The sequence below is a fragment of the Alligator sinensis genome, unplaced genomic scaffold (assembly GCF_000455745.1).
Source record: "Alligator sinensis unplaced genomic scaffold, ASM45574v1 scaffold1102_1, whole genome shotgun sequence".
Lineage (NCBI taxonomy): Eukaryota > Metazoa > Chordata > Crocodylia > Alligatoridae > Alligator > Alligator sinensis.
In genome coordinates, this window is record NW_005842342.1 from 979,391 (window position 1) to 991,651 (window position 12,261).

General features: G+C 38.9%; 1 protein-coding gene across 1 annotated transcript in view; it reads left to right on the forward strand.

Moving 5' to 3' along the window:
* The window catches only part of ARFGEF1 (ADP ribosylation factor guanine nucleotide exchange factor 1), a 104,667-nt gene that overhangs the window by 29,696 nt on the left and 62,710 nt on the right, over window positions 1-12,261 (forward strand). Inside the window, exons 6-9 of the mRNA XM_025210221.1 lie at window positions 3,328-3,601; window positions 4,210-4,326; window positions 4,621-4,793; window positions 6,180-6,313. Coding sequence (XP_025066006.1) covers window positions 3,328-3,601; window positions 4,210-4,326; window positions 4,621-4,793; window positions 6,180-6,313 — 698 coding nt within the window. The remainder of the gene's footprint in view (window positions 1-3,327; window positions 3,602-4,209; window positions 4,327-4,620; window positions 4,794-6,179; window positions 6,314-12,261) is intronic.

Sequence of the window (12,261 nt, forward strand, 5' to 3'; positions counted from 1 at the left end):
CCCCTTTGCTGTGGAAGCCACCCAGCTGACATTGGACTGGAGCCAGATTTTTCTGGTTTGTGGCTTGGGAAAAGATTGCCAGCCCCTATTCTAGAGCATACTCCTCTCCAGAAGGTGAAGAATCTCAACATTTCTCTGCTGTTAAATAGCTGTGAAACCACTCGCAGTCTCTCATCCATGTAGGTGACAGTATCTTGGTATGTGATAGAAGCAGAGAGAAACATGTTCTAAAACCCATTGAAGCTACCTTATTTTAAAAGTTGTTAGGGCTCTGAAGTCAAGCATTTGGATCACAGGAAAAGCCAGGATTAAGGAGCTTTATTTTGCCTCCTTGCCCGTGTTGACTCTAATAATTACGTGAATGTAATCTTAATTGTGTGCATGCTTCTTACCATAAGGCCCCTGCCTTGTTCATTGCACAGGATATCTGGGATGAATCAAAGTTGTATGGTGAAAAGAGGTTGTTGTCTGTAAGAACTCTGCTGAAATTGGAAGGTAGTGAATTAAGCAGGGAATTGCTCGTAGAGTAAGCAGGATTTCATGGATAATGCAGCTGAATACTACGCTGAGGAACTGGATCCCATCCCTGTAGAATTCCTGTATGATGCTTACCCAGTGACTCCTGATAGTTTTCCCTTTTTCTTGGTGCTTAACTTTAGATCCTTGGACCTGATTTGCCAAAATGTTGAGTACTCATATCTGCAACCGCAGTCAATGAATGGGCTCTGTGGTTTGATATGTATTATGTTCTGCCTATTGTTATGTTGAAAAATTAGGCTCTGTGTTTCTCAAATTGGGCATCTAAAATTAGTGGATGCTTTTGCCTTTCTTCTCTGTGCCTCACCTGTAAAATGGTGTAATAATAAAACCTCCCCTTGGGGTTTTTTTTTTCAGAATATACTGTATTCATAATGTTTATGAAGCAATTGGTTACTATTGTGATAAACACTGCTACAGAATGGGTCAGGGTGAAACTACTAGTTTTGCCTTCACAGCAGAGTTTGAAAGGTATTCAGTAAATAAGGCATAAGGTCAGTTGGAATAATGAGGACAATTCATAAGATCAAATAGTTACTTATTAATTGAGCATAACTCTTTTGTGCTGAATGAGGCAGGGTTCCTGTAGAAAGTTGTCATTTGTACTGTACTCTGCCCACAGAAGGGAAGCACATACCCTGAGGCTGAAGTAGGGTTTCATTCACTGCATTAGCAATTTTAATTCCGGTCCTTCCAAATGTGTGAATTGGTGCCTTTTGTGCTGAAAATATCTTTTAGCATTTTTTTTTTATGTATAATGGATATCTACAGAAGACTTGGGTGAGCTGCATATGTGCCCAGGCCTTGGGTTGTTGCTGCTGATAAGAGTTAGTAACAAAAAAGTTAATGTTTGGTATTACTGCCCTGAGGGTCAGAGGAGCCAGATCAAAAGTGCGTCCTTCACCTTTTATAGCTGCAAAACTGTAGAACTCTTGGTTCAGAGATGATACCTTTTATTAGACCAACTAAGAAATCACAAAAAAATTATCTTTTATCACCTTAATACCTATTTCATGAAGCAGTGGTGGTGTTTTCTGTCATTTCGTAGATATTAGCAAAGAGTTTCAAACTAGACAGTGGATGTAGGTGTTATTTGTTTACTTACTGACCTCAGAACAGGAACTACTTAATATCCAGTGGTCACTTTGGTGGGTGCATATGTTTTATTTTGCATATTCTCCTTCCTGCTATACATTCCTCATTGTAGGGGATGGAGCCAACCAGTGCTTAAACCTAGGCCTGTACTTCTATGCTTATTAAATTCAGTCACTAGCAGTAATCAAGATAGCACTGTTTTCTGGTTTTAGTGGATAGAAAGCATTTTATCTCATACCCGTCTTTCTCCTATTTGCCAACTTATGCTTTTTCCTTGGTAAAGATGAACTCATCAGCAAACCTAAATACATTTTTGCTGATATCACTGCCGTGACAGAATTGCCTATAAGAAATCTGAACACACAGTTAGGAAGCTTCTTTTTGAGCAGTTTATGCCAGGAAAGTACAACATTAATTATTGTATGAATAAAAGGCTTCCTTTAATTGCTCCAAAATATTTTTGTTTATGTCCTCCTTTCACTGGAGTTTAATTTTTTTATTTTGCATCTGACTGACACATACACCAAGCACTTTAAAATGGTTATTTAAGTGCATGGAGGCAAATTATCTAATCTGTAATTTGGAAAGGAACAACTATTGAAAAATGTTATGGAAGGTCTAGTAGCAGAAAGCACTGTGATTGCAAGTGGAGGAGTTTAGGTGCGAGACTGCTGGCACAGAAATCTTTGTTCATGCACTTCGGTTTTAAAACTTACAAAGAACTCTAGCTTGCCACAGGGCTGGCAGGTGACCTTTTTGACCTAACTCTAGTGTTGTACACACCCAGAAAGGACACTGCTTCATTTTCCCCTTGTTTCTAGTTCTCTTGACCTTCAGCCTGGCTCAGCTTCTGAGGAGGCTTTACCCTTTGGCCAGGTCACAAAAAACTGACCCTTTCTGAAGTATCAAAGTCCAAACATACATGAAACCGAAATACCTTCTGCTACTACATTAAGTTGGGCAGAGCTGTCTGTTCCTTCTTCTGGCTTTTTCCAGTACTGCCTAGCCAGTACTGGCTTTGCCCAATCAATCTGTCCTGTTCCCAGGTCACTTTTACATGACAGTACAATGACAGTCAGACCTCCTGTTAATAACCGAAGTGTTGGACTCCCTCAATACTGCAGTGTAGGGGGAAATCCGCACCTGATCCCTGAGATCTGTAAGCAGGTGCCTTATCTTTTTCTACAAGATGTCTTTATCTCTCCACTAGTCCTAGTTTAATCGTCTAACCTGACTGTTATGTGACTTCAGCTCTCCTCCTCTGCAGGTGGGCAAGAGCTTATCCTGTGATAGCAAGTTTACAAGTACACTGTGATAAAATTTACTAAGGCAACATGGCAGTTCATAAACAGACTTGGTGGAGAGCATTGGTGTATTTTTTTGTTTTTGTTTACTAAAGATGTTTTGCACAAATGAAGGCGCACTGTTCATCTTTTCATCAGCAGCATCTTTTTAACAGTACAGTAAACTTGGTTAATTCCTATCCAGATGGTACACAACCTGCTTGATTTGACTAGGTTGCAGACTGAAGGACTGACTGCATAGCTGATTGAATGCAGTTTCTGTTTAGCAAGAACATGTCAGTAGTTGCATACAGCTGTTTTTACATTTGGCTGGCTTGCAAACCTTCATCTTCACAGAGGCTAAGAAACCGTATAAATAATTCTGTGATTGCAATTCCTGATCTGTTCCTAGCTCCAGGAAGCCAAACAGATGGAAAAGGAAAGACACAGACAGCAGCACCATCTACAGCAGTCCCCTGTAAGCCATCATGAGCCTGAGTCACCTCCGCTGAGACATCTTCCACCACACACTGATCAGATATCTCAAGAACACGAAGGAGAACTTGATCACAGCACAAACGATGTGGACAAGAGTCTTCAAGAAGATACAGAGGCAGAAAATGGATCTGATATTTCCAGTGCAGAAAATGAGCAGACAGAAGCTGATCAGGCTACAGCAGCTGAAAGTAATTGATGTAGGATTTCTTCATGGTAGGGAGGGAAAAGGGTATGCAGTTTTATTGTGCTCCAGGGCAGAGGGTCAGATTTTTTTAAGGTATTTTGGGGAATAATTCTTTGTGGACATTTACCACCCAGATATCTCTGAGGATCTGGGCCTGAGTGAATATTATTTTGTTTCCAGATGGTAAAAGCTCATTGAATGTTTTGAATGAATGAGTGTTGGTTGCCTAATACTTTCTTTGCTTAATTTGTTGTATCCCTTATTGTTGGTCAAATCCCACTTCAGATGTGTAATTGGAGATCAGAAAATGTAAACGTGTTAATCATTGATTTTTTTTTTTCAAACTAATACGACCATAAAAATAATTCTCTAAAGTGTTTTTCTCAAATGTAGTCACTATTTTTAAATTATTTTACTTTCATTTGTCACAGATATAGTCACTAACTGTAATTAATGGATTCCCCTTCCTGTCCTTTGCTCAACAGTGAATTTTATCTGTGATAACAAGTGAATTATCGTGCAATACTGCAGTCTTGTTCTTAATATTGTATTAAGAATGTTTTTAGTGCTCTTCAATAATTATTTATTTATTATTATTATCTTTTTTTGAAGCTGTGTCAAAACGGGATCTAGGAACATATGATGGAGAAAATAATGATGAATGTGAAGAAAAGGCGCACGAAATTGTACAAAGTATTGTGCAAGAAATGGTGAACATAGTTGTTGGAGGTATTGTACTTGAAGACTTATCCTGTCAGCTTGTCTACATTCAGTTGGACATAAACAGTCCTTAAAGAATCCTTTTGTACTTCCAAATGTTTCCTAAAAATATGCAGGGCTTAACTGCTTCAATTGTTTACATCCTGAAAGTCATGTTTCATCTCTCCCACCCTAAAATATTACCTGAGAATAAAATTAACTTAGTAAAAATAATCCTCTGTCAAATTTCTAGTTTAAATTCTTTGTAATTTTGTGTGTTACATTGTTAAAAAAAAATTCCTGTGGCTTTTTTTCCCCTGATAGATATAGAAGGGACAGCTGAAAGTGGAAGTGCTGATGGCACAATTATAACTTTAGAGGATGGCAGTGACAGTGAAAATATTCAGGCAAATGGAATTCCAGGGACTCCAATCTCCGTTGCATATACACCATCCTTACCTGATGACAGGTTATCTGTCTCTTCCAATGATACTCAGGTACAGAGAAAATCATATGTGTTGATATATATCAAGAACACATCTGCTTCCATACATGTTTAAGGGCTTTGTTACAGCTGTGCAGAGAATACATCTTACCTTATTCGCATAAAATAACTCTAAGTCAGTTTTGGAAGATACATCATACTTGTTTTTTTTGTTTTTGTTTTGGTTTTTTTACAACAACAACAAAAACCCCTGTATTTTTTTGTTCGCTATTTTAGTCGAGTTTTGCTAACATGCTTATGTTTTTTGTTGTGAAAAGTAAATTATTGAATAGTAATTTTATTTCTGTAGATTTATACAAATGCCAGAAAAGGAAATGCATCCATATCTGTCTTCAGAAGGTTCTTTCTAATCTCCAACCTAAACTACTAATGCTTCAGTTTGAGGCCTTCACTCTTAACCCAGTCCCCTACAGCCACAGATTTCCATCTTCATCCTCTTCATAATCGCTCTTCTGATATTTGAAGATTGTAATCAAATCCCACACTTATGGAAGGATTTTTTTTTCAGTTTTGACAGGTTTTTCTTAATCTTCCATTAAAAGTTTAAAGAAATAGAAGCTTTAGGTTCCATCTTGCATTCTGATTTAGTTCCATGTATGCCTCTATTTTGTATTCCTCTAGATATAAAATATCCCCAAAGTTCTTACTTGAATTTAAGATGCAAGCCATTTCTAGAAGAAAAAATTAGGTTTTTAGAAAGTATCTTTACTTGAAGAAGCGCGGTATGTGCAAAATTGTGTTCATTTCAAAGGGTCACTGTATGGGCATGATTAATATACTACCAGAGTTTACCAATATAGAATCTGTTTCCAGCTCCAATTATACTTGAGTGCTAAAGAACAGCTATTGCCTTCAGCTGCTAAGCATGTGTCCCAACCCTAGTCATATCTTCTACAGTAATGGTATTTGTTCCTATAGTTGATATTCTACACACAGTTTTTGCTATTCACAGTATTACATATGTATGTAATCGTAACGTAACTAACTATAGGGATACATGAGTATATCCATACAGCCTTTTGTATATTTGTAATAGATTATTAGTTTTATGATATACGAGTAAAGCAGATACTCACATATCCCTATAGTTATAAAGAGATTATGAAGTCATTGTAGTCTCAGTTCTTTTAAACTTGACCCATGTGCTTTCTTAACTAATCCTTACTTTTTGCTGAGTTGGTAGTTCTTCTTAATGTTCAGTTTTAATTAGATTGCCAGGATTTACTTTTTAAAAACCAGGTCCTGAGACCTTATGTTATTTCATATAGAAGATAAGATATTTGTATAATATCTTAACTTCTTGTTGCTAGGAGGTGGGGATTTTCCTACACACCCTGCTGTTGCAAAATGGAATACTGAAATATGTTAACTTCTTTAGGAATCTGGAAATTCTTCAGGACCTACCCCTGGTGCTAAGTTTTCCCATATTTTACAAAAGGATGCCTTCCTAGTATTCAGGTCACTGTGCAAACTCTCTATGAAGCCACTGTCAGATGGGCCACCAGATCCAAAGTAAGTCTATATGATTGTTTTATTTTAATGAAATGCTTCACTTTAAAAAAATTGAAAAATGATTAATTGTGAGACTTTCTGATTTTGTTGTTGTTGTTTTTCCTTTGAAAAAATCAGTTGCTCAAATATTAAAGATGCTTGAATTAAGAAGCACATTCTCAGAATGTTTGATAGAAAAGCTGCCTTAGTTCACTTGCAACTTTAAGATGCAGAATATACTTTAACAAGAAAGCATTTCTTAAAGAGAGCTATTTCTTTTGAAGGCTTATAACTGCTTGTTGCTTTTCCTTTAAGTAATATTAGTGACAACCCAGAGTGCTATTTAAGTGCAAACCACACCCAAACTGTAGAGCAAAGTGTTTAATTAAATTTTTAATGTATTGCATCTGAATACAGATGTTGCTTCATATTATTTTTTGTGATTTTTTTTTTTCTGTTTGTAACGTGACAATTTTGTTGTCATTGGAAAGAACAGCAAATCAATCAGATTTGAGATTTGTCATCTGAGAATGAGGGCATAGAATTTTACTTGGAGTACTTTCTCTGGTAGACTCATAAATAGTTTCTAGTTTTGGCAGAAATCAAACTCCTTAACAAATAAGAATGTTGAATACAAACTTAATTGAACACAAGAATAATTTTTAATTTCAGCTTGACTGGGGTAACTTATATGCAAGGACTTATATATGCAAACAAAAGTTTCCTTCTTTCTTACTCCTGCTACTTATCACTTTGGTGGGCTTTTACCCATATGCTTGACAACCCAGAGAAGAAATTAGCAAAGATCTAGGACTACAAAATTGCTGCCAAACTCTGCATATGACAATACTGAACAAGCCATGAGATAATGTCTGGAGGACATGCATGATGATACGGAAATTAAAGTGAAGCCTCTGCCCCTTCCACCTGTCAAGTTCCTATCAGCCTCATAGATTGAACCCTCTAGCTCAGAAATACCCAGTTTTGCTAATAGCATTTCAGGATGTTTTGTAATATAGAGAGGATGAATCTAACCTGCAGAGACCGTAGAATTGGCAAGTGGATAATATAGTTTGAGGGCTCAAATAGGTCATTTTCCAAAGTTCTAGGGCAGTGGTTCTCAGCCAAGCTGCTGGGTCACTCTGGGGTGCTGTCAGATCCTGGGTGCCATGAGGTGTAAGGAAATAAGCAGATAAACCAGGCTCAGGCTGGTGCTTGCCTGGGCAATCTCACAGCCCTCCTGTAAGTCCCTATATAAGGTGGTAAGCACTATAATACATATATTACCTATTGAATTGGGTGCTACTCAATTCACAAAAGTTAGAGAGAGGTTCCTCAAGTCCAAAAAGGTTGAGAGTCATTATCTCTTTTTCAAATCCCTTGGACACTAACAGCTGATCACTTACCAATAGCTGATCACCAAGATCCCGCCCGGGAAGGTAAGTGAGCCAGGGCTGTCTGTGTGGTTGGTTTGCTGAGGGTTTGTTTTGCAGACTGTTTGGGAGTGTGCTCTGAGCAGCTGGGAGTGCTTCTAGCTGGGTGATTGCTGCCTGTGTCTGAAAAAAGCCCTAACAAGGGGGCAAAGCCAGTCCAGGCTCAGAAGGGTATAAGGAGACTCTGAGTGACCAGGGAGGGAGTGAATAGGGACAGCAATCAGGGCAGTTTGCAACCCCCTCTTTGACGGGGAGCCCTTAAAATCTTTCTTTAATTAAGAGTAATTAACCTACAGAGTTTTAGTGTAAGTAGCTAAAACTCAACAGTCAGATCAGTACTTAAGCCCCTTTTAAACTAGAGTCCAAAGTGAGGAGGAGTTTGCCCAGAAACCTTTTCTCACCTTACTTCACTGTAAGCTTGGTGAGAGAACCTAGGTTAGCAGGGAGAAAGCAACCTTTCAGGTCCAAAGGGCAGTTTACAGGGGCATGTGATAGGTAAGGTCTGCTTGGAGAGAGAGGTAGCAAACTTAAGAAACCCAGCAAGATGGCTGGAGGGCATCACAGTGCCAGAGCTGGTGTCTGTCCAGGCAGAACCACCCATTGTCATGGCTGAAGGAGTTGGCTGATGTGATTGCAGAGCTGCTGACCATTATCTTTGAAAACTTGTGGCGATTGGGAGAGGTTCTAGACAATTGGAAAAGGGCAAATGTGGTACCCATTTTTAAGAAAGGGAAGGAGGAGGATCTAGGGAATGACAGACCAGTTGGCCACACCTCAGTCCCTAGAAAAAATCCTAAAACAGGTCCTCAAGGAATCCATTTCTGATTAGTAGGAGGGCAAAGTGATTAGGATCAGTCAGCATGGATTCACTAAGGGCAAGTCATACCTGACAACTTGATTGTCTTCTGTGATAAGATGACTGGCTCGATGGATGTGATATATTTTGACTTTAGCAAGGCTTTTGATATAGTTTCCCACAACGTTTCACAAGCAAGCTAAGGAAATATTGGGTGGATGAACTGTAAAATGGACAGAACTGTCCGGTTGGTCGGACTCAAAGGTTAGTAACCAATGACTCAATTGGCAGCCAGTATAAAGGACCAACAGCTGGGGCACTCCAGTTTATACTGGCTGCCAGTTAAACAGGGAGTTGGCCGATGTGATTGCAAAGCTACTGACCATTATCTTTGAAAACTTGTGGCAATTGGGAGAGGTTCCAGACAATTGAAAAAGGGCAAATGTAGTATCCATTTGTAAGAAGGAGGAGAACACACATTCAGTATGTTTATCATGATTTGGAATATGGGATGGAATGCACCCTCAATAAGTTCACAGATGACACCAAGCTTGGGGGAAGTAGTAGATATGCTGGAGGGTAAGACTAGGATTCAGAGGGACAAATTGGAGGACTGGACCAAAAGAAATCTCATGAGGTTAAATAAGGACAAATGCAAAGTCCTACACTTTGGACAGAACAGTCCCATGCACCAGTACAGACTGGGCTTGACTTGCTAAGCAGCAGCTCTGCAAGAAAGGATGTGGGGGTTATACAGTAGATAAGGTGAACATGAGCCAACTGTGTGCCCTTGTTGCAAAGAAGGCTAACAGCATCCTGGGCTGCCTTAGTAGGAGTGTTGCCAGCTATTTGGCACTGGTAAGGTCATATCTGTGTCCAGTTTTGGAATCCCCATTACAGAAATGATATGGACAAATTGGAGAAAGTTTAGTGGTGGCAGATTACAGAACAAGAAACAATGGTCTCAAGTTGCAGCAAGGCAAGTTTAGGTTAGATATGAGGAGAAACTTTCTCACTAGGAGGGTAGTAAAGCACTGGAACAGGCTGCCGAAAGAGGCTATAGAACCTCCATCCATAGAGGTTTTGAAGATCTGGCCTAAACAGCCTTGACTGGGATTATATAGTTAGGGATGGCCCTGCTTTGAGCAGGGGGTTGGACTAAGTGATCTCCTGAGGCCCTTTCCAACCCTAATTTTCTATTATTCAGATAGTGCACTATATTGTCTTTAACAAAGCCAGACAAGGTCATTTATATTTATATATGATGTGTATAGATCTAGGGTTTCTAGAGAGCTTGAGATACAGGCACTTATGGCTTGGGATCTAATTGTTTTATGTCTAGTAATAAGTATACTCAGTTTTGTGAATAATGTTATTTTTTTCAAAGCTAAAGTAATTTTCCCCCAAAGGGAAATGTTGCTTGTTTGTACCTCAGCTTAATATAAATAAATATATGAAGGGGAAAGCAGTATTAGAAATTGTGGACTCAGTTCAAGGCCAGAACTATTTTTGTAACTTGATCTAAGAGGAAGCTCTTCAACTTGAAAGATTGACATTGATAGTAACAGGACATTGCTATCCTGTCTAGTTTAGGGTTCTTCTCGCTACCTGACTTTCTGTTCCTGATTGGAAATTGTGTAAGTTATTGGAATCTTCCTCCTTAGAATCAATGGTGAGCACGTATCTGTTGCTCTCAACCTTTTCAGGATCAGGACACTCCACCACCGTTTCTTGGAATCCAGTAGCACCCCTGAGAACCATTGTTGGTGCTGCCTTAAGTTACTTGAGTGCTTCTCAGCCAGGTTCTGCTGCTGTGAAAAGCTCTAAAACTGGAAATCTGCCCTGCACTGCACAGCCAGCCAGCCGGGCAAGGACTGTGCCATGTGTGTGCTCTTCCTGCCTTAGGGCTCTGATCAGCCTAAAGCAGGCAGGAGCTGCCTTGTGCTGGACCAAAAAAAACTGCCCAGCACTCCCAAGGCTCCTCTTGGAAACAAGCAAATGAGATGGTTCCACCTGCACGTGTTTTCAGGAGAGAGTGGGGTTAGGGTAGATCAGAAGAAGCTGGTCAGCAGAAGGCAGCTATGCTACCTGCTTTTAGCTGATTAGAGAGCAGGGGGAGCACCTGGGGCAGTTTTACCTGGCCAATGCTGCAGCAGCACCCTGCTTGAGAACCACTAGCATAGATGATTGAAGAGACCATGCAATTTTAACGCAGTCATTTTTCATAGAATTGTTTGCTCTAAGATTAAATAGAAATCCTAGATTCAGATGTTTGAGTTCATACTTGAGTATAGAACAGAACTTTTTTTGTTTTTGTTTTTTCTGGCCTTGAATAGAAAAATTATCTTCTGGGTCTTAGAAAATTTGTTTTTTTGAAGAATGCAAGCTGATGCTTTTTTCTCTGTCAGATTTAGCCTTTGCAAAATTTTTCTTGAGGACGTACAAATAGAGGCTTTTGTGCATTCATGCTGTAGGAAGTGTGTTGTTCTTGACAGAACACTGATCATCTGTTTAGTTCATAAAATAAAGGGATTTCTGCATTTATTTTTTTTTTTTTTTAAAAAAAAGAGAAACATAACATCAACTTCAGATTATTTCTTCCATCATTTTTGTTCAGGTTGTCAAAGCAATAGCCTGGAAGAAGCAGTTAATTTTCAACTTAATTTAATTGTTTAGTTAGGAAATTCAGCTTTAACATACTTGACCGGAAGCCCCTTCACACTGTCATTCAGTAGTCTTCCTGCTTCTGAAGGCATGTTTATAACACAAGCTTAACACAGCATGTTCTTATCTTCTTTGAGACCATCCACATTTTGGGTAACTGAGATGGTGTGAAGGAGTCAGAAAAAAATGGGAAAGAGAAGAATTTTATTTCACAGTTCTTAAAAATTTCTGTGCGTAGTTATGTGCCAGGATTTTAGTTAACTGGTGTAGGTTGAGAAGTGTTATATCTGTTTATCAAAGACCTTTAATGAGTTAACCTATTCAGAGGCCAGCAGTAGTTCCTGAGGTACTAGGATTCTATCCTTTGAATCCATAGAGTCCTTGACATCTTAATTAAGACCAATTAAGCTGTGTATTGGGTAAACTGAAGAAAAGGCATTTGTTACATAAAGAGCTAGCTGCCAAATCATTCGAAATGTCCTACATTTGAAGAAGTGCCTGGAATTGATCTTTTGGTCCTGAGGCCAACTTGTTAGCCACTTTAAACATTTTTGGTTGTAGGTCTTACGAATAAAGTCATTTGTTTTTTTAAATACTGCAATAATTGGTTGTCTCCAAAATTTCAGAAATTCTTAAATTATATGAAAAATGGGGTAATGAAAAAAATAAGGCTGAGAATATAACACCAAATATTTAAAGGATTTCAATAGTTGTTTCTTAAGTGTTTTAAGCAGAAGTGCAGAGAGAAACTTATGTAAAATAAACTGAAAATGGGTTTCTGAAAAATTATTTTTTGTGAAAATCAAGATGGCTGGAGAAGAAGCTTCAAAGAAAGGTTACCTATTTAACAGGGATGTTCTACAGTTTATTAGGATATGATCCTTACCCCTTTGGGGTGCCCAGTGATAAGTGAGCTGCAGGATCAGAGCCTTGGCTTGTCAAGTGACTTGTCTTCACAGAAAGTGCCATGAGTTAGACCAATCCTCCCAACCCAACAGGTGTTAGCTGGTCTGGAGGGTGGGATATCGAGCTCCAATTTGGACCTGATGCAGGGAGAGACTGAGCTTTGCAGCCTC